The sequence below is a fragment of the Ambystoma mexicanum genome, chromosome 3p (genome assembly GCF_040938575.1).
Source record: "Ambystoma mexicanum isolate Mex_15411 chromosome 3p, UKY_AmexF1_1, whole genome shotgun sequence".
Taxonomy (NCBI): domain Eukaryota; kingdom Metazoa; phylum Chordata; class Amphibia; order Caudata; family Ambystomatidae; genus Ambystoma; species Ambystoma mexicanum.
The window spans coordinates 869,912,928-869,932,461 of NC_090925.1; the positions used below are offsets into that span (position 1 = coordinate 869,912,928).

Consider the following 19,534-nt stretch of genomic DNA (forward strand, 5'->3'; position numbering starts at 1 on the left):
GCCATAGTATTGAGATATGAAAGAAATCTGTTTCCCATTATTTTGCACATGGTTGCCATCAGGCAAAAGCTTTCTATGCAAACTGGTTTTTGAGTCTGTGCAAGAGGGGGGTGATGTTCATCTTAAGGGCTACATGCCTACCCATACCCACTGCGCTGAGCCGACGTACAGCTATAAATAGTCATCGTTTGACTGTACTTTGTCCCTGCAACGACAGATCTCAGGGTGATCTCACCCACTTTCTATTTTTCTGTTCGCCATCACATGCCCTTGGGACAAGGCTTTTAATTCTGCCACTAAAAGAGAAAAACTGCAGAACAATAGCGAATGCAAAAAAATACCTGTGCTCTGTGCTAAACAAACGAGATGCCTATACTGTATAGCCCTTCATTGAAGGAGCATTATCACTGATTGAAGAATGTTGTCAGAACAATTCATTTGTTTTGCATGGGTATTTTGTATGGGTATTATTTCAGCGTATAATTGATTTAATTTGTATTGTACTCTTTTATGGTGCTTTTTAACCTTTGAAATAAAGATCTGAAATGTAAATGCTCAGAATATTAGAGGCCGAGTATAACAGACCAACAATGCTTGGAAGTTACCTCAATCAGAGAAGATACTTTGTCTCTCAGGTACTGTAAACATGAGGACTTATGATCTAGCACTTATTTTAATTACGGCAGCATGAGAGCTTTGAGTAGTATGTTGAGAACGTACATCGCTCAACATATGTGGGACAACGCATTGTCTTGGACGATATTCCACGGTCGGCATAAGGGCTGTCTTTCCAATGGCTAAGTTCAGATAGTTATGAGATATGCCATCCCTTATTTGAAAAAGTGGTATGGGTAGTGTAAGGGTGTGTAAGGAGGAGATTGACACACATGACTTTGTTGTGGTTATAGACTTTTATTTGGATCAAAATAAAAAAGGAAAAGCCTAACTGGCCCCCACACTAAGAGGGGTTTCCCTGCCTCAACTAAATACTAAGGACTCGGTCAGGATGTCCATCTAAAGTAAATAGTCCACTGTCCTGTGTCAAAACCCATTTCCGTCCCTTACACTCTTAACTAAGGAAAAACGAGGATCTTCTTAGTCCAGAAGAGTGACTCCCTTCTTCTGGACTTGGGCTTTGTGTTCACCTCCTGGTGAGGCGACGTGTTCTCCAGATTGCATAAACAAAACATTCTAAAAGTTCTCTTGGAGGATTTCCCAGTCAATGGCAGGTTCAGAAAAGAAAGTTTCTTAAAATGACTTTTTTCTATTCACAATACCAGGGGGGTGGCTCCCTCTCCTCTTGCTCTTCTTGGACTCATTGTCACAACTCAGCAAGTGATGGGGGACTATCGCCCTTCCTCAGATCTTTTCTTAAACGTTGTAGATAGTTCAACAAGCGGTGAGCCTCTGGCTTCTTTGCAGCTTCTTGTATCCTCGGGGGGTATGACTCGCTTCACTTTGTTGGTTTCCGGGTTCTCTGCTATTTGTAAGGTAAACCTGGTTTACGATCCTGTCAGGTACTAGGATTGTTCATATTATGGCTGATTTAGTTGGTATAGCAGACCTGTTTCACTAGCCAGCCATGTCTGCTATTGTTCAAACAGTGGTTGAAATAACTACTCTGTATTTGGGCTTCCCAGACTTGTGTTCCATCTGTAATTATTTCTTCATGCTCTTTATTGTACTAAGGGCCCCAGACCCCTACTTCCTATGCAGTTGTTCCTTTAAAGTCTCTGTTACAAGCTTTCCTCCCAGCCTTGAACTGAACTCCAGGGTACATTTACCCTTCTTGAGGGGTTCCCAGAGCTGTCCTCCGTTCCCAGCAGCTAGCCCCAGTACGCCCCTACCTTAAGGGCGCTTCCGTTTGTGCTTCGGGCAGCTCCAGCAGTCGATCTCTTGCACTCGTGCTCTCAGCGTCATCTACCCCAGCCACAGTGTCTTGTAGCTGCTGCTTGCTGCTCCTCTGCTTTGCCGGCGAGGTCTCTTCTCTTAGGCAGACCTCCGTGGTCTGCTTCCAGCAGGGAGAAGGGTCCTTCTTCCTTTGACCTGTTTTGGAGGCTTCACCTTCTCTGGTCTCACTTCTCTACTCCGCCGACCAGCTTGCGGCTCCTTGAGTGAGAGCTAAACAAACTCTTCAGTCCTTCTTCCCTTATGTACGTATTGTTAGCTTACTGATTGTCCAGATTGACTAGACTGTTGAAGTTGGCTCCACAGAGTGCTCTCCATTACTCTGTGCCTCTTATTCGTCCCAGTACTGATGTTATTCATCTCAGCTGGTTGCTTGGAATCTTCTTTGTCGCAGTACTTTTGCAGTATTCATTCAGGGAGTACCTACTCTTCCTTGTCTCAGTACTTTGGGAGATGTCTGGATGCTCTATCTTACATAGGTACATGGAAGAGTGTGGAATAATGTTACCCTATGTAGAGTAGGGAGATGGAGGGTATGGTGTATTCAGGGTATACAGCGTTCTTCCCGGATAATCGTCCCCAATCCCACAGGAGGGATTCCCTCCCATGAGATCCACCCGCTGAATACCACCCAGAGGGGGACTATGGGGTAGCAGTCTAACCTCCATGGCTTTATGGGAAGGGGCTCCCCCTAGGTAAGCAGGGACGATATTCTGGGATTCGTCACAGTAGATATGTATAGGAACCATCACTGGATCAATTCCACGTCTGCCAAAGCATGACTGTTGACTCACCACACCCGTGTGAGACTGTCCCTTCTTCTTCTTGCTGTCAGTTGCTTTCAATAGGATATTTTGGCATGAAGGATGATGACCATTACTTAGTTGTTAAAATGCCAGATTGAAACCTGCCCTTGTGTATAATATGTCTAAACAAAGGAACAGGCATCAGCTTTTGTATTGATCTCTAATGTAGATAGGCTGGCAAATATTAAGATTCCCCTGCTGTTCTGCTCTCCTGATGTGAAAAGCCTGACAAATGAGCCTGCAACAATACAAAGAGAGGTTTCTCTGAACGCCATGTTTCATGGATGTTAACGTGAGTCACCTACCTCCAAGACTAATGCACTGAAAGGTGATAGGGACAGCAGAAAATATACAATGCCGCCTATTTAGTAACAATCTAAATCCAAGCCTTCTGTAATGAGAGCAAAGGCATCTCTCTGCTCTTGAAAAATGAGGGTGCAGAATGAGTGTCAAAGGAATTTATGTCTCACTTATATGTCTTACTGCAAGGTAATCCCAGTGATGGCACTTACATCAATACCTTATACTGCATGATACCATGTGAGTTCCAGTAGTGACTGACACTCACTATTCTGTGTGGTAATCAGAGATAGAAGACGGACACAAGGACATGTTCAAACAGGATCTTTATTTATAACTCAAAGAAAAGCTCCTCTAATCCCCAAAGCTACTATGAATTCCCTATTCTAGAAAATAATAAACAGTTGCTTGTCAGGATGTTCAACAAATAAAGCACAGTCTTCCGTTAAACCTACGCCAATCTCATCTCTGCTCTATCACTAACTATGCTTACTCTCCACATTTGCTGTATTGATGATAGTTGTTTTTCTGATCCCCACTGCAGACTTCTCAGGAGTTTGTTCCAGATTTAGGACTGGTAATTCCAACAAAGAAAAGATGCATCTTAGTGTCTTGCTAGAGGAAACAGGTTTCCATCAGTCCTTATACATCGTTCTTGGTTTGTTCCACTCTTCAGGGATCTATTAAACAACTAATTACTCTGATCTGTATCAGTCAATTTTAAACAAATGTACTTCTTCAGAGAATACTGCTTGGATAACACGATTTCCAGCTTTGGGGAGGCAAATGACTTGCTTGGCTTGAGACTTTGGTTCTCAGTCTGTTCTGGTTTCTCTCGCCCCCACCAGGGGTCGTCTGATGCTCAGCCTGTTGTGGACGACGGGCCTGTTGGACCCTGTTTCGGTTGTGATTTCTCGCCCCCTCTTCTGGGGCTTTTCGATTACCAGCCCGGCTAGGGCTACGGCCTCGCTAACCCCTGTTTTGATCGAGGATTCTCTTACTCCCTTCAGGAGTCTTCTGGCGATCAGCCATGTGTGGGCTATGGGCTCGCTCAGCAAAGCTGCAATGGCGGTTTCGCTCACCGCCTCAAGGGGAATTCTGGGTTGTCAGCCAAGGGCTACCGGCTCGCTCAGCCCTGCTGCTGATGTGATTTCACATATCCCCTTCAGGGGCCTTCTGGTGATCAGCCTGGCCTGGGCTACTGTGTGGCCAACCCACCCTCCACCCGTCACTCGAACAATGCTGCATACTTCTATCCAGCTTGAATGGGTGGGTGGCTTCTCTGAGCTTTGTGGATGCGTGTATTGGTCCTGGTGGAGGACTGCACATCTTCACTCCGGCTCCTCTCTTCGGTGGCAAAGCGTTTATCTGGCGGTACTTCTCGCATTGCTTACGGCTACTTCTTTTCTCAGCAGTCCCAAATGTGTCGGTGCTCACGTCCTTGTCGAAACAGCAGCCTTCCCCTGGCTACCTGGAGCTCCACTGCACCACGCGGACTGCGTGGTTTTCCAGCCAGCTCCCTCTTAGGGGTATGGGGGGACTTCCTCCTCTGAGCTCTTGCGCTTCACACTCTCCGGCCAGGTCCGTCCCCCTCTCTTGCCAGGCAGGTGTATTTAGGTTCCTCCTTGGAGCGGAGGGGAAGAATCCATTGGTCCTCAGTTCCACACAGGGGTGGCAACTCAGGTAGGGCAGAAACCCAGCCAGCCACCTTAACCTGGTAACCCTGTTCAGCACCCATATAATTAATTAATGTTTGGGACTGTCTCCATATCATGAGGTAAGGTGAAGAGGAATACCTTTTTAAGCCTTCCTGGTCCCCAAAGGGAGTCACCCCCAGTGGGATCCCACTTGACCTGTCCCCTAGGGAGAATATCGCGTAGCAGGCTCACCTCACTGATCCCCAAATAGGGTGGCTCCCCGTTAGGGAGAAGCAACAAATTCTCGGAATTCACCAAACCTAGTTCGATTTGTCATAGCCTCTCTGCCACACCAAGCATGGGGTGGTATGCTGTTTTGTACATCGGCATTTAACGCATACTGGCACTTGATGCTCACCATAGGCTGGTTCTACCAGAGTATATACTGCTTGAGTCTGTGCATGTGCGGCTGCATCTTAGTAAATTAGGCCATATATGTGAGGCCACACTTGACATATATTTGCATTGCCTAGCCCGTATGACCATTTGGGTAAAAATTAGTCTAGGTCTGAGAATATGAGACTAGGCCCAAGATAGTAGTACCGGAATATATGATGGTTGTAAAAGTATATTGTCACAAATCTAGGGAATTCGTACCCTTCTCCCAAAGGGGGGAGCAACCCCTTCAGGACTACAGCGGTGAGCCCACTAAGCTGAACAAACCCTAGGGGATAATGCAAGCACGACCCTACTGGGGGTGACTAACTTGGTGGACAAGGAATCCCCAGAAAGGGATTGTATCCATGCCCCCTCATGCGAAAGGCCCCATGTGTTTATTGGCTACATGGGGATTGATCAGTATAATTTTATGTATGACCCTTTAGAAGAACAAGTTACTTTCTTACCTGGTTACGTTCTTTCGATGGGATGTTCCGACAACGTATTCCACATCTATGACAGGTAATCACCACAGCTGTACTGCTTCGGAATATTTTCAGCATCTGCGTCCTGCGTCAATGATACGCTGTCCTCGAGGGCCTCCGTCGAGCCGACGTCACCGGATGTTATAAGTAGGACGCACGATGCCCGTAGCCTCTGTTGTAGTTTTTTCCCAGAACATGTGGCACCAATCTTCTGCCAGTATGACTACAGAAAGCCTTGCGGAAACGGAAGCTGCAATCGCATAACAAATTCTGTAAAGGGGCAGGCAGGGAGGGTACGATGTGGAATACGTCGTCAGAACATCCCATCGAAAGAACATTACCAGGTAAGAAAGTAACTTGTTCTTCGAAGGGATTGGTTCCTCCGACGTATTCCACATCTATGACAGACTCCCAAAGCAGTACCAACGTAAGGAGGTGGGAAAAGAATTTAGAATTTTAGAATGCCCAATTAAATTGCAGAATAGAGGACCGCCTTGCCAAAGGCAAAATCTTGCCTATGGATAGAATCCAGGGAGTAGTTTTTTACAAAAGTATGGACAGAGGCCCATGTGGCTGCTTCACAAATGTTACGAATGGGAACACCCCTCTGCAGGGCAGTAGAGGCAGCCACACCCCTAGCAGAATGGGCCCGTAGGCCTACTGGAGAGTCCTTACCCGCCAAGCAGTAACATTCAGAAATTGTCAAGATAATCCATCTAGACAAAGTCTGTTTAGTAACAGCTTGTCCCAAACGCCTTCCAGCGTATCCTACAAAGAGCTGATCGTCTACTCTGACCCCGGACATGCGTGAGATGTAGAAACTTAAAGCTCTCCTAGGATCCAACCTATGGAGCCTCTCCTCTTCCTTACCAGGAGCGGAGGAGGATAGAACGCCGGAAGAATGACATTCTGGCTTAAATGAAACTCCAACACATCTTTCGGAAGAAAAGAAGGACGAACCCCAACGTCAACCCTGTCCTTATGGAACACTGTGAAGGATGGCTTAACGGAAAGTGCCTGCAACTCACTCACTCTGCGAGCGGAAGTGACCGCAACTAAAAATACAGTTTTCAAGGTCAACAGTCTCTAAGGACAAGAATGTAAAGGCTCAAACGGAGCTCCAATTAGGAATTTTAGAACCAGGTTCAAATCCCAACCGGGCACCTGGAAAGGTGACTGTGGGAAGACATTAGTGAGCCCTTTCAGAAACTGAGAAATCAAAGGAATTTTAAAATATGAACACTCCTCAGACGAGCGCTTAAATATGGACAGTGGCGCCAGGTAACCTTTAATGGTACCCACTTGCAGGCCCTTGTGGGATAACTAAAGCAAAAAAGACAGAACCACAGGAATGGCACTTGAAAAAGGATCCACATTCTTAACCCTGCACCAGTCGCAGAACTTTCTCCAACGGCAACGGTACAGGGACTTCGTTGCAGGCCTTCTGGCAGAAAGCAACACCTCCATCACATCTTCAGGGAGGTCCCAATCCTTATACCTCAACCTTTCAGAAGCCAAGCATGAAGGTTGAGGGACTTGACTTCTGGATGGAGAACCTGACCCCCCCCCTCCTGTGAGAGCAGATCGTCTCGGTAGGGAAGACGGCGTGGAGGGCAGATGGACATGTCGAGAAGTTCTGGGTACCATGTTCTCCTGGCCCATGCCGGAGCAATGAGGATCATTCGGGAACCGAACCTCCGTAACCTCCACAGCACTTGACTTGCAGAATGACGGGGACTGGAGGAAATGCGTAAAGCAGTGGGAAGGACCACTCCACTACGAATGCGTCCCCTAAGGCTCCTCTTGGAGGAAATTCCTGCAAGCAGAATCTTTCGCACTTCCGGTTGACACTGGTGGCGAAGAGATCTACTTGTGGAGTCCCCCCAAGGGCGAAGATCTCCAGGAGAATCTCCTGAGCCAGCTCCAACTTGTCAGAGACCGTGCTCTGCCTGCTCAGAGCATCCGCCGCTGCGTTTTCGTCTCGGCCAGATGAACTGACGAGATCGAAATTTCCTGCTGGATGGCCCAGAACCAGAGCTGCATCGCCTCTCTGCACATAGGGAGAGACCCTGCCCGCCACCTTTTTGTTGAGGTAGTGCATGGCCACTGTTTTGTCTGTCAGAATCAGGACATTCTTCCCCCGCACAGACGGCAGAAAAGCCTTCAGGGCTAGCCTGACAGCCCTCAACTCCAACAGATTGATATGGAGTCTGGACTCCGACGGAGACCAACGACCGTTGACTGTCAACTCGTTGGCATGAGCTCCCCATCCCGTGAGGGATGCGTCCGTCACGATCGTCACCTCGGAGGACTGTGACCACTGCATCTTGAGAGCCCACTGCAGAGATCTCATCCGTAGCCTGGCCTCTGGCACCAGGAGAATGCAGGATGCTATGAGGCCGAGCAACCTCAAGAACTCGAACACCGGGAGACTCAGGGCATGTTGAAACTTGTTCATCATCTGCAGAATGTGATGAGCCCTCACCTGGGGAGGAAATCACAGCACCAAGGATGTGTCGAGCACTGCTCTGATGTACTGGAGCCGCTGGGTACGTGTCAAGTGGGACTTCTTTAAGTTGAGGGAGAATCCCAGCCTGTGAAGGGAGTGGCAGGTAACTGACAGATGATCCAGGACTTGCTCAGGAGAGCGTGCCCTGATCAACCAATAGTCCAAGTAGGTGTAGACGTGAATCCCCCTGAGATACGCTGCCACCACCACCATGAGCTTGGTGAAGACCCTTGGGGTGGAGGTCAATCCGAATGGCAGGACCCGAAACTGAAAGTGCGAGTAGCCAACCGCGAACCTCAGGTACTTCTTGTGCTTGGGATGAATCGGCATATGAAAGTAAGCGTCCTTGAGGTCGAGAGACACCAACCAGTCCTGAAGTTGAAGGGCCTGGAGGACTTGAGAAAGAGTAACCATCTTGAACTTGTCCTTCCTGAGGAGCCTGTTCAAACCACGAAAGTCCATGATGGGTCTCAATCCACCGTCCTTTTCAGGATCAAAAAATATGGGAAATACCATCCCTTGTTCCTCTCTGCTACAGGCACCAGTTCTATGGCGCCTTTCTCCAGCAGGGATTTGATTCCCTGAGCAAGGAGCAGATCCGGATCCTTCAAAGAGAGATTCCCTGGTGGATTGTCGGGAGGCCTCTGCCGGAAAGGAAGACAGTAGCCATGGGCTATGATCTCCAGAACCCACACATCTGAAGTAATGGCATGCCATTCAACAAGATGCTGCGCCAGCCTTCCCCCCAACCAGCGAACCCTGGGACATGGCCTCATGACTGAGCTGAAGCGGCTGCGGCAGTGCCTGAGGGCAAAGAGGCAACTGCTTGAGCGGCCTTGGCACCTCGAGTACCCTGTTTTCCACCTCTGGTACTCCTACGTTGGCCCCTTTGACTGGCCGCTCCCCTCGATCTACCAAAAGACGAGTAGTATCGAAATGAACCTCCCCTCCATTGCTGTCCCCTAGAACGAAAAGGGGGAGGTTGGCGGACTGCAGCGCTCAACGACTTTGCTGCAGCCTTTGAGGTCTGCAACCTCTCAAGGCTCTTGTCAGCCTTGCTTCCAAAAAGATGTACACCATCAAAGGGCATGTTGAGAAGCCGGGCTTGTACGTCAGTAGCAAACCCCGACTTCCGCAACCATGAAAATCTGCGTATCACAATGCTCACCGCCATTGACCGGCTGACACAGTCTGCCATGTCCATACCCGACTGAACGGATTCACACATGGTATCCTTGCCATCCTGAACGAGGGCAAGAAAACCATCCATTCCTCCCCTTCGGGAATATGTTCAGCCGCCAAAGGCACATAATCCCACAGACTGTGAGTGAAACGTGCTAAGGCACACACGGAGTTGGCTGCCTGTAAAGCCATAACCCCCGAAGAAAACACTTTGTTCGCCCAGCCATCAAAACATTTGTCGTCCCTATCAGGAGGGATGGTAGGGTACGACGCCTGCTTTGCCGGGGCCGTAGCCGCCTGCACCACCAAACTCTCCAGAGTGAGGTGCGTAGTCAAGTAGAAGGGTCGCTACTGGCTGGACGGTATTTTTTAAGCAACGACTTGCTCACTGCCGGGAGACTCTCCGGAGCAGTCCAAGCCGCCGCCACCCTTCTCTGTAAAGCCATATGAAATGGCAGCACAGGTTCAGCGGGTGGACCTTGGTCAAGGATATCTGCCAGGTCATCCTGCAGAAAATCCACTGGTGGCACAGACCATCACAAGTACTCCGTCACCCTCGACATGAGGCGCCTGTACGAAGATTCAGCATGCGTACCAGGCTCAGGCCTGCCAAACTCTACCTCCGGGGAGGTATCATGACCACTGGCGCTGTGCAAAGACTGACGCAGGTCTTCCAACTGGCTATGACCAGATAACAGATCGTCAGGAACCTCATCAGGTACCAAACCTTCCTCAGACCCTTCATCCACCTCAGAGATCTAATCCAGAGGCGGAATAAATCCCTGGATGAGGGCACAGAAAAAGATTCAAATACAGGCCTCACTGACTTCTTCAGGGCCTTCCTCAGAGTTTCCACCGATGCACGGGGTACCTCCGGTAAAGCCTCCACAAAAGGCGTCAAGGGCTTCGACGGAATCGGCGTCAAGCGTGGCGTCGATGGCTTTGACACAGGCCTCGAGGGCGGTGCCCCGAGCGTGTCCTTCGATGGTCTCTGCGCGGATGGCGTCGACGACTTCCTCGGAGGCGGAGCCTTGAGAGAGAGTCCCTCGACGGACATGGCACCAATGGCGTCGACGTCTTCTTAGAAGACCTCACAGGTTCCGCCAGTCTCGAGGGCATCAAGGACAGGGACCTGGAGCAGCCATGGCTAGAGTGATCCACCTTGTCCGATAGGGACCTCGAAGGCTCCCGATGATCGCGCCGACCGTCCGGGCCCAAAGGCGTGCGAGTGGTGGCCCTAGCACTTTCCCTGCCAGCTTCTTTCAAAGGCGCGGACGGCACGGAGCCCTGCGACTGGAAAATCGCCATCATCTCCGTACGAAATGCATCCCATTCCGCAGGAGAGGAATGCTTGTTGGGACAAGCAACCCACTGTCTGGCGGAGTCCTCGGATGAGGACAGCAAAGGCGACCGGTGACAGCGCTTCGGCGAGTGCCTCGAGGAGGCAGAGGAATGGCGGGAACACTCCGGGACCGAGACCCCCCTGGACTTACGCCGACGATGCGGAGAGTCGCCCCTCGAATCGTCGGTCAAAAGCCCAGTGGATTTCGACTTTCGGGGTTTGGAAACCCTACCTACAGTAAGCTCCTTCTTCTGCTCCCGCAAGGCCTTCGACCTTAACGACTGGCAATCGTCACAGTCATCGGCGGCGTGGTCCTCGCCGAGGCACCAGAGGCAGACGTTGTGCGGGTCCGTAAGTGACATCTTGGAACCGCAGACCCGACACTTCTTGAATCCCGACCGCAGGGTAGAAGACGAAGACATGATATCTTCACAAACACCAAGTTCGAAGAACCGATAGAAGTAACAGAAGAACTGAGGCGCGCCAAGATCTTCGAAGCGAACACGTTCGCGAAAAAAATGCAACTGAGGCTACGGCATCGTGCGTCCTACTTATAACATCCGGTGACGTCGGCTCGACGGAGGCCCTCGAGGACAGCGTATCAACATCATCGACGCAGAAAATTTTCCGAAGCAGCACAGCTGTGGTGATTACCTGTCATAGATGTGGAATACGTCGGAGGAACCAATCCCTTCGAAATGCCTGCTGCTGTTTGATGCTTTTATCAGACCCTCATTATGAGAACCACAGAATCAACGGATCATCCAATTTCATTTCAGCCTGAAACAAAGATGCTGTATGAGTGACAACAGGAGAGAAGGAAAAGGAAGATGAAGTCCCACATTTGAACCGCAAGAGGAGACGCCCTCCTGGAAGGCAGATACAGGAAGCGGCCCTTCACGAAAGGCATGTTGCGCCGAGGTGCCAAATAGCCCAAAGAAAAAGTCTGGAGCTAGCCAAGCTTGACCGAACCGGCAGAGAAATACTGACCAGGCCAGAAGTGGTTGATAGGTGCCATGAACCAGTGAGCATTTGCATGTCAAAGAAGCACACGCGACAAACAAACACAGGGAACCCAGAAAGAAGCCAAACTGCGGTTATGCGAAAGCCATAGAACGCCTCCTCTGAGGAATGCCACCATGGCAGGGTGAGAGACCAGACACCCCTAGCAGGGGTGAAAGCCAAAGGATCCTAGATTGGGGTGAGAGATACACAGACCCATGGTCGGGAGAAGAAACCCCTTAGCTAGATGAGAGACCAGAGCAAAGCCAAATTAACGAAAAAAGGGGTAAGAGATACAATACCACACTGCAGGGTTAGAGTCTCCGGACATCAAGAGGGGGGTCGAAGATAAAACAAAAAAGATTGGATTGAGAGAAGCAATACCCCAAGATGGAGAGAAAGATATAGGACCTCAAGGTTGCTTGAGAGTAACTAACCATTTTCTCTTTGCCCACTGGATTTACTGATACCTGCCAATAGCCCCTTTTCAGATCAATTGTGGACAGGTAAACAGCAGAGTCCAATCGATCAATCAAGTCATTGGTCCTTCGCCTAGGGTAACAGTCGAATTGAGACACCTTGTTTACCTTACAAAAATCAATACAAAACCACCACGATTGATTAGGTTTTGTGACAAGGACTATTGGGGAGGACCAGGGAGTTTGAGATGGCTCCATAATGTCAGCAGTTAATATTCTCCATCTTCTGTACGACTTTCTCCTTCCTGGTTTTGGAAATTCTGAAGGATTTGAAGTTGTTACCTTTCTCTGTTGGAGTACAAATGTAATGAGACTCCTTTCACTCTCCCAGGATCATGGCTACAAACATCTGGCAACCGAGTCAGAAGGTCCTGAGGACCCTCTCTCTGATTTTTCCAAAGATTCAAAGGTATTAGATTGTTCTCTTCCGGTCTGTCAGTTAAAAGGCTAGCCAGTGCCACACTAGTGGATGCTACTGGATCCTCCCTCCATTCTTTTAACAGGTTAATGTGATACCCCTGGGTTTTTACTCGCCTATCCGGCTGGGAGACTCTATAATTACATGGACCTGTCTGTTCTAGGACCTCATAGGGTTCATGCCATCTCAACAAAAGTTTATTTTCAGAGCTTGGCGACAAGAACTTTTTGTCCTATTGAAAAAGACCAGAGATATTTTGGATTCTGTTGTGAGAAGGCAGGCAAGAAGCATTTAATTATGAATGGTTTTGGGAACTTCTCACCTAGTTATAAAGATGTGTTTCTAGGCAATTGTTCAGCAATATATTGGGCCATTGATATTAAAGCTATGAATACTTGATTTTGTTCTGGTGTTAATATTTACAAACCTTCTAAAACACAATCAAATGGGGTGGGGAGGTATTAAAGTCTTACATATTTAAACGCATCACATGATTTTTCTTGCAAAATGCATAAAAAAACTTGGAAAGGAAAAGATTTCAAGTTGGCCGTAGTGCCCTCTTTCACGTATATTGGTTATCAAGAGCTGAAGTTTGAAACAGCTTGTTATGTTTAAATGCAATTCGTAGCTACGAATTTGCAATACTATTCATTACAACACTTGCCACAAAAAACGGTTTTGTTACTGGCATAATTTAATGATTGAAATGTGTGCATATGGTGTTTTGGAACATAGTAGCTTCATTCCAAGCAGAAAGGGAGTTCATCATGTTCTTGCTGGCTACAATCAATTTAAAAATAGAACCCTGAGGTTACGCAAGTCCGTAGTCATCCATGGCCAAGGCGGGTCAAGGCTTGTTGAACTCTGCCTCTCTCCAAAGCGCCAGGCTATTATGCAAGTCTATGCAAAAAGGACGAGCATAGTCGTCCTTGGCAATTAAGGGGTTAAAAGGAAGAGGCGTGCTCTCCAAGGGTAAAGCTCATAACATGATGGCGAGGAGAAGTTAGTAAAATGTCTGCTAGTTCCGAAATCCCGAGCAACATTAAGAATCTCATACAAGACCACTGTTGGCCAATTTGGAGAGAGAGATGGCAATGTACACCGAGAAGTGCAATGGACACCGAAAACGCGAAGTTTGTGTCCCCACATACAATTTGTTTTGAAAACACACTGCGTGTATATAATGCACAATCCATGGTGAGAGGTTACTCAATTCAACTCTGCAAGGCGAGCCCCAGCTGAGAGATTTTGCCGATAATGTGTCCTGTTAATATACTAAGATTACGAGTACATGAAGGTTGTATTGGTGCAAACAGTTTATGGCGCGTGGTTATATTTGCTCGACTTTCCAGTGGTCTACAGAATATCGGTGATAATAGCTGCCCGTGCAACTAATGCTTGCACTCGGGTGTTCAATCACTTCAGCAAATAAATGTTTTGCAAGCCTATTCTCGCAGTCACGGAATTGTATTGAAAGTAAAGACTACAATTGTGTTAATGCTCCCACAAAGACATGAGCCTCATTACGAGTCCGGCGGTAACCGTGCCTGAAATTCCGCAGGTTACCGCCGGACTCGTATTACCATTCCGCCTTCGTGATTCCCGGAATTACTGGGGCATTACGACCCCGGTGACCCAGGAATTCCGGAGGCGGAATTCGGTAAATTCCCATTCCCATTGAGTCCCATAAGACTCAATGGGAATGGGGAAGTGGAAACACCGGCACATCTCGTGATGGTGCCGGTGTTTCCACGTCCGACTGCAGGTGGGTGGTGTTAAACCCGCCAGGTCAGACCTGGCAGGAATGACACCTCTGCCTGCAGGACTCGAGATCACCCGGTATGGGTGGCGGTGGGTTTACCGCCACCGTTATTTCCATACCGGGTGACTCGTAATGAGGCCCATTGTTTTCATGGTTTCATATTCAACGATCAGTGTGGTCTAAAGTGTGTAGGAGTCAAATACAAATGTATTTTTAGCGTGCTAAAACACAGAAAATGCATGGTTTTAGCTTCTGCATTAGTATTACAACGGGATGTTTTCCATAGCTCCTCTCCCCCAAACTAATGCCTCGCTGGATATTCCCTTGTACTCCCCGTCAGCCTGCAGAAGAGCTGGTACTCAATACTAGCATACATGACACGTCCCGTACTGAGAGCCGGACAGTACAGGCCCCTTTAAGCACTGGATTGCCTCCTTATAATAAACATCTCACGCCCTCCCCACAAACACTGATTTACTCCCACATAAAGAACCGCTGCAAGCGAAATCTGGCCATGGTAAGAGCAAGACACATCTTCAAAATGGCACTGGAAAAAGGGTGGCGACTCGCAGGTGATATTTTCTTCTATGCATTAAATGTGCCAGCACACCAATTTTAGCAACTGTTTCATGATACTAACATTGCATCCTCTCATTTATTTGAGGCGTTAACATTCTGAGTTACGATTACGGTGACACGTTTAGGGTTGATTGTTCTGAGCATCTACAACGGTTAAAACACATTGGCCCTCATTAGGACCTTGGCGGAGGACCATGGCGCTATTAGCACCATGGTCCATGGCGCTAAGTTGCCAACTCCGCCATGGTGGTTGGCGGACTTACCGCCCCATTCCGACCTTGGCGGGGCGGTAAGTCCCCAATCCCCATTTTACCCTTCCCCATTCCCATTCTTGCCCCATAGGGCATAATGGGAGTGGGGAAGGCGTTAATTACGCCACCGTAAATTACGGTGGCGTAATTAAAAACAAGGTCCCGTAGCGCCATGGATTTTACCGCCTGCAAAAAGCAGGCGTAAAAAATCACCATGGCGCTACGGGAACTCGTACTCAGGCGGTAAGGGTCGGCGAAGTTTACGCCGGCGTAAACCCCTTACCGCCTGGGTCGTAATGAGGGCCATTACTTTAAATGGAGTCGCCATCAAAGCTCTGACTAGAGAGGCATGGTGAGCTTCTAAGTGCAAGCCACTCCATAGAGAACCAATTCACCTAGATCACCGGCTCCTTCGAGCCCTGAGACGCTTACCCGATCTCTGGGTCAGCCCAAACCGGTCCGGCTAACACTGGAGGTGCAGTGAATTCTACTGGTTGGTACTGGGGCCAGCTCTGCAACCAGCTAACCTTGTCGGCGGGCACTTGGCTGCGTGTAACTCGAGATCCCGGATAGGGAGAAGTGAGAGCTTTGCTGTGGGATTCGGGGGCTGGCATGGTGCCAAACCAGGAAGAAGCAGGAGGATGGAACCAATGAGCCTTGGAAGAGCTGTAAAAGGAAGAAAAAAACGAAACAAATACAAATTATCAAACCATAGTCTGGATGGATTCACTTACCTATATTCCCATGCAGACCTACCCAACCATGGACCATCCCCACCACAAGCCCAAGACAATAAATGGCAACTGTGCAGCAACAATTCATGCATCCAGATAAAGTATGGGGGTAGAGAGGAGAGCAAATCCTCCTTAGTGTCCACATCTTAAAGGTTCAGGCTTTAAACAGCAGGGGTATTCCACACATCATACAGAGTTTTCAGGCTGATTCACTATGCAGCACAGCAGCCTCCCAAATTACACAGACTGTAGAGACTCAGACCAAAGGAGTCCATTGCTCAGGTTACAGAGAGTTAACACTCAGAAAGCAGAGCTAATCCATTGCTAACAGCAGCCATTACTCCCTAGAGGGGGCACACACAACACAGACACACACGCACACAGACACTGAGTTGTGCCTTTCCAAGGACCTGGACCGATACACGCAGAAAGAGTCAAAGCCCCTGCACAATTTATCTACCAATGTTCACACTCAATGCACAGTCAAGAGTAAGAATCATACTGACAAAAGAGTCCAATGGAAAGTGTAAAACAGGCTTTAACTGAACAACCTCAAGCTCTCCTTTGTAAATGACGGGATTGGCAGATTACTGCGCAGCCTATTTGGTCGCAGGCGAATTCATCGCAGATTTCTTGATGAATTTTGACGCATATATACGTGAGGGGTTGGTTTAGGGAAATAATTGTTGTAGGGGAGTTAACGGGGGAGTGTAGGGGTCTCCCCTGTATATATAAGCGGCAAAATCAACCTTTAAAAAAAGAAAAACATTTCAACCAATTCTCCTATGACCAAATAGATTCAATGCAATCACCGTTAACCTAAATGACAACAAGCAATTGTTCACTATGCACTCCTTAAACGTCCAACTGTAACTGGGAGCAGGACTGTAGAAGTACAGCCTCCTTTGAAATCTGGTAGTGAATGAAACAGCTAATAGAATACAAGCGTAGACCAGCCCTTCAGTTTCTTAGGTTCATGCATTTTTGGATTGCTTTCCCAAACTGGGGGTGGAGGGTGGGGGCGGTGGTGATAGGGAAATGGAGCATAAAATCTGGTCTGCATGTTTCCCAGCTATGTGCAGGAACATTACACCACTGTCTCCACGCATATCCAATTATGAGGATAGCAAAGAATGCTAAATACACAGGGATTCATTGTAATGCTGGCTGCCATGCACATAGATGGCGTACGGCATTAATGCTTGTTTACTGGTTAGGATGGAATAAGAAGTTGGAACGTGTGGCTGCTAGGATTCTTGCTCCTTTTGTAAACCCCGACCAATTTCAAGGAGAGAACAGCAGACCTGGTCCCATCTGTGGTATTTCAGAACATATAAAAAGAACCTCTTTGTGTTCATAATGAATTGAATTGATTGTTTATTTATTTGTATAGCGACTATACACAATGTGTTTCAAAGAGTTTCCAAGAGGGAAAATACAATTACAATTACATTCTTACAAGTCCTTGAAACAATTCAGAATGTGAAATAACTATCATATTCAGCCTGGTGACATTTCAGATAGTGCAAGTGCAAGGAACAATTAAGGAGGAGAGGGGAAGGAAAAAATGAGACAAAACAGGCAGTAACATTACTATGCCTGATGACAATTGATGTAGTGCATGAGTATAACAAGAGGAGGTGGGAGATGGAGGAGGGGTATGGAGTGAGGAGGAAAGGAGAGGAAACAACACAAGCAACTATCATACTAGGTCAGACGACGATTCAGAGTAGTGCTGGGGTGGGGGGAGTGGGAGGAGAAGACCAGGAAGGAAGGGGGTAGGGGGGGGCAATAGAACAAGCTGCTATCAAAAGTCACAGGACAAATGATAAGAGTAGGCGCTAATGGACATAAAAAAGGCGGGAGGGAAGAGGGTAAGGTGGCTGCGAAAGACAGGCGGCTACAATTACTATGCCTGACGGCAAGTGAGGTAGTACCAGACTTTAACAAGAAGGGGGGAGGGTAGGGTAGGGGAAGGAGAGGGCTGGTGGCTGTGAAAGACAGGCAGCTACGATTACTATGCCTGACGGCAATTTAGGTAGTGCCAGCAATTAACAGGAAGGTGAAGGAGCGGGGAGGGGGAGGAGGGAATAGGGTAGGTAAGGAGAGAAGAGAGGTGAGAAGGAGGGGAAGGGCAAAACAAGTGGGGGGAGGGATGCAAACCATTCAGGGTGGGATGAGGGTGGAGGGGGGCAAGAAGAACAGTCACGGGGGCATGGGTGGGGGGCACAAAGAGTCACAGGGAGCAAGGGGGTATGAGGGGGGCACAAAGACAGTAACGGGGCATGGGGGTGTGGGTGGTGTACACAGGGACAGTCATGGGCGTCATGGGGGTGGGAGGACGGCACAGAGACAATCAGACGGGGCATGGGGGTTGGTGGGGGGTAGAAGACACTCTTGTGGGGGGCATGGGGTGGGTGGGGGCACAGACAATCACGGGGGTGGGTGGGGATCACAGAGACAATCACGGGGGCATGGGGTGGGTGGAGGGTACAGAGACACAGGGGGCATAGGGGTGGGTGGGGGTTAAAAGGCCACTCACGGGGGAATGGGGGTGGGTGGGGGCACAGGGACACTCACGGGGAGCATAGGGGTTGTGGGGAGTAAAAGGACACTCACGGGGGCATGGGGGTCGGTGGGGGGTAAAAGACACTCCTGAGGGGGATGGGGGGGCACAAAGACTCACAGGGGGCATGAGGGTGAGTGGGGTTTGAAAAGACTCACGTGGGCATGGGGGTAGGGATGTAACGGTATACCGTTAAAGATACCGTGAACCACTTAATTGAACAATAATAACCGTCACATTGTTTATACCGTTATACCGTTCATACCGTTAAGTGTGCTTTTCAATCTGATTTGGAAAGGCTGCAGTAAGCAATTGCTGCGCAGTCTTGGTCTTGCACTGTTGGATGTGCCGTCTGCCAAGTAGTTTCAGTTGGAGCAGTTTTTAATGCCTTTCCATAAACCACACGTGCCTTACACAAAATCAATATGTTAGCAATAGGAAGAATAGATACAGTGCCAAGAAGGAAAAGGGTTTACTTTGGGGTGGCGGCTTTGGGGTTTATATATTTATAATTGATAATGTTCTCTAAACATATGGCAATGGGGGATTTCCCTGGTTCTATCATTGAATTTACATATAATAAGTCACACTGCGAAATTCACTCATCTCTGTGGGTATTCCCTGCTGCCATACCAAAGGGTAACATGTCAGTGATTACTGAACACCTTTTGGCCCGCAAGTAAACTAAAGGCTGTAACGTAAAGAGTGTGAGAGAGAGAGAGTGTGAGAGAGAGAGAGTGTGAGAGAGAGAGAGTGTGAGAGAGAGAGTGTGAGAGAGAGAGAGTGTGAGAGAGAGAGTGTGTGAGTGCGAGTGCGAGTGCGAGTGCGAGTGCGAGTGCGTGTGCGAGTGCGAGTGCGTGTGCGTGTGCGTGTGTGTGTGTGTGTGTGTGTGTGTGTGTGTGTGTGTGTACACACACACAAGCGTATACTACCATCAGCCTCCATTGATCTGTGGCATGCAGGTTATCAAGATGGCAACATGTTCATCTCATCTTCACCAGTAGCCAAGCAAAAAGTCTAAATGACCACTTAAGAAAAGCTATTCAGTTTGCTTTGCCAGTTGCAGCAGGCCTCCACCCCACCCCCTCCTCCCCACACATGTGTTTGGTGGAAGCAAGGCGTTTCAGTGGAAAATA

At 48.5% G+C, this 19,534-nt stretch overlaps 1 protein-coding gene across 6 annotated transcripts in view; it reads right to left on the bottom strand.

The window, feature by feature from the left end:
- NUDT9 (nudix hydrolase 9) overlaps nt 1-19,534 on the bottom strand; it is a 255,056-nt gene that overhangs the window by 86,944 nt on the left and 148,578 nt on the right. For all 6 annotated transcript variants that reach the window (XM_069652050.1, XM_069652045.1, XM_069652046.1 and 3 more), the window contains one exon: nt 15,531-15,764. In XM_069652050.1, the coding sequence (XP_069508151.1) occupies nt 15,531-15,712 (182 nt within the window). In that variant the 5' untranslated portion in view covers nt 15,713-15,764. The remainder of the gene's footprint in view (nt 1-15,530; nt 15,765-19,534) is intronic.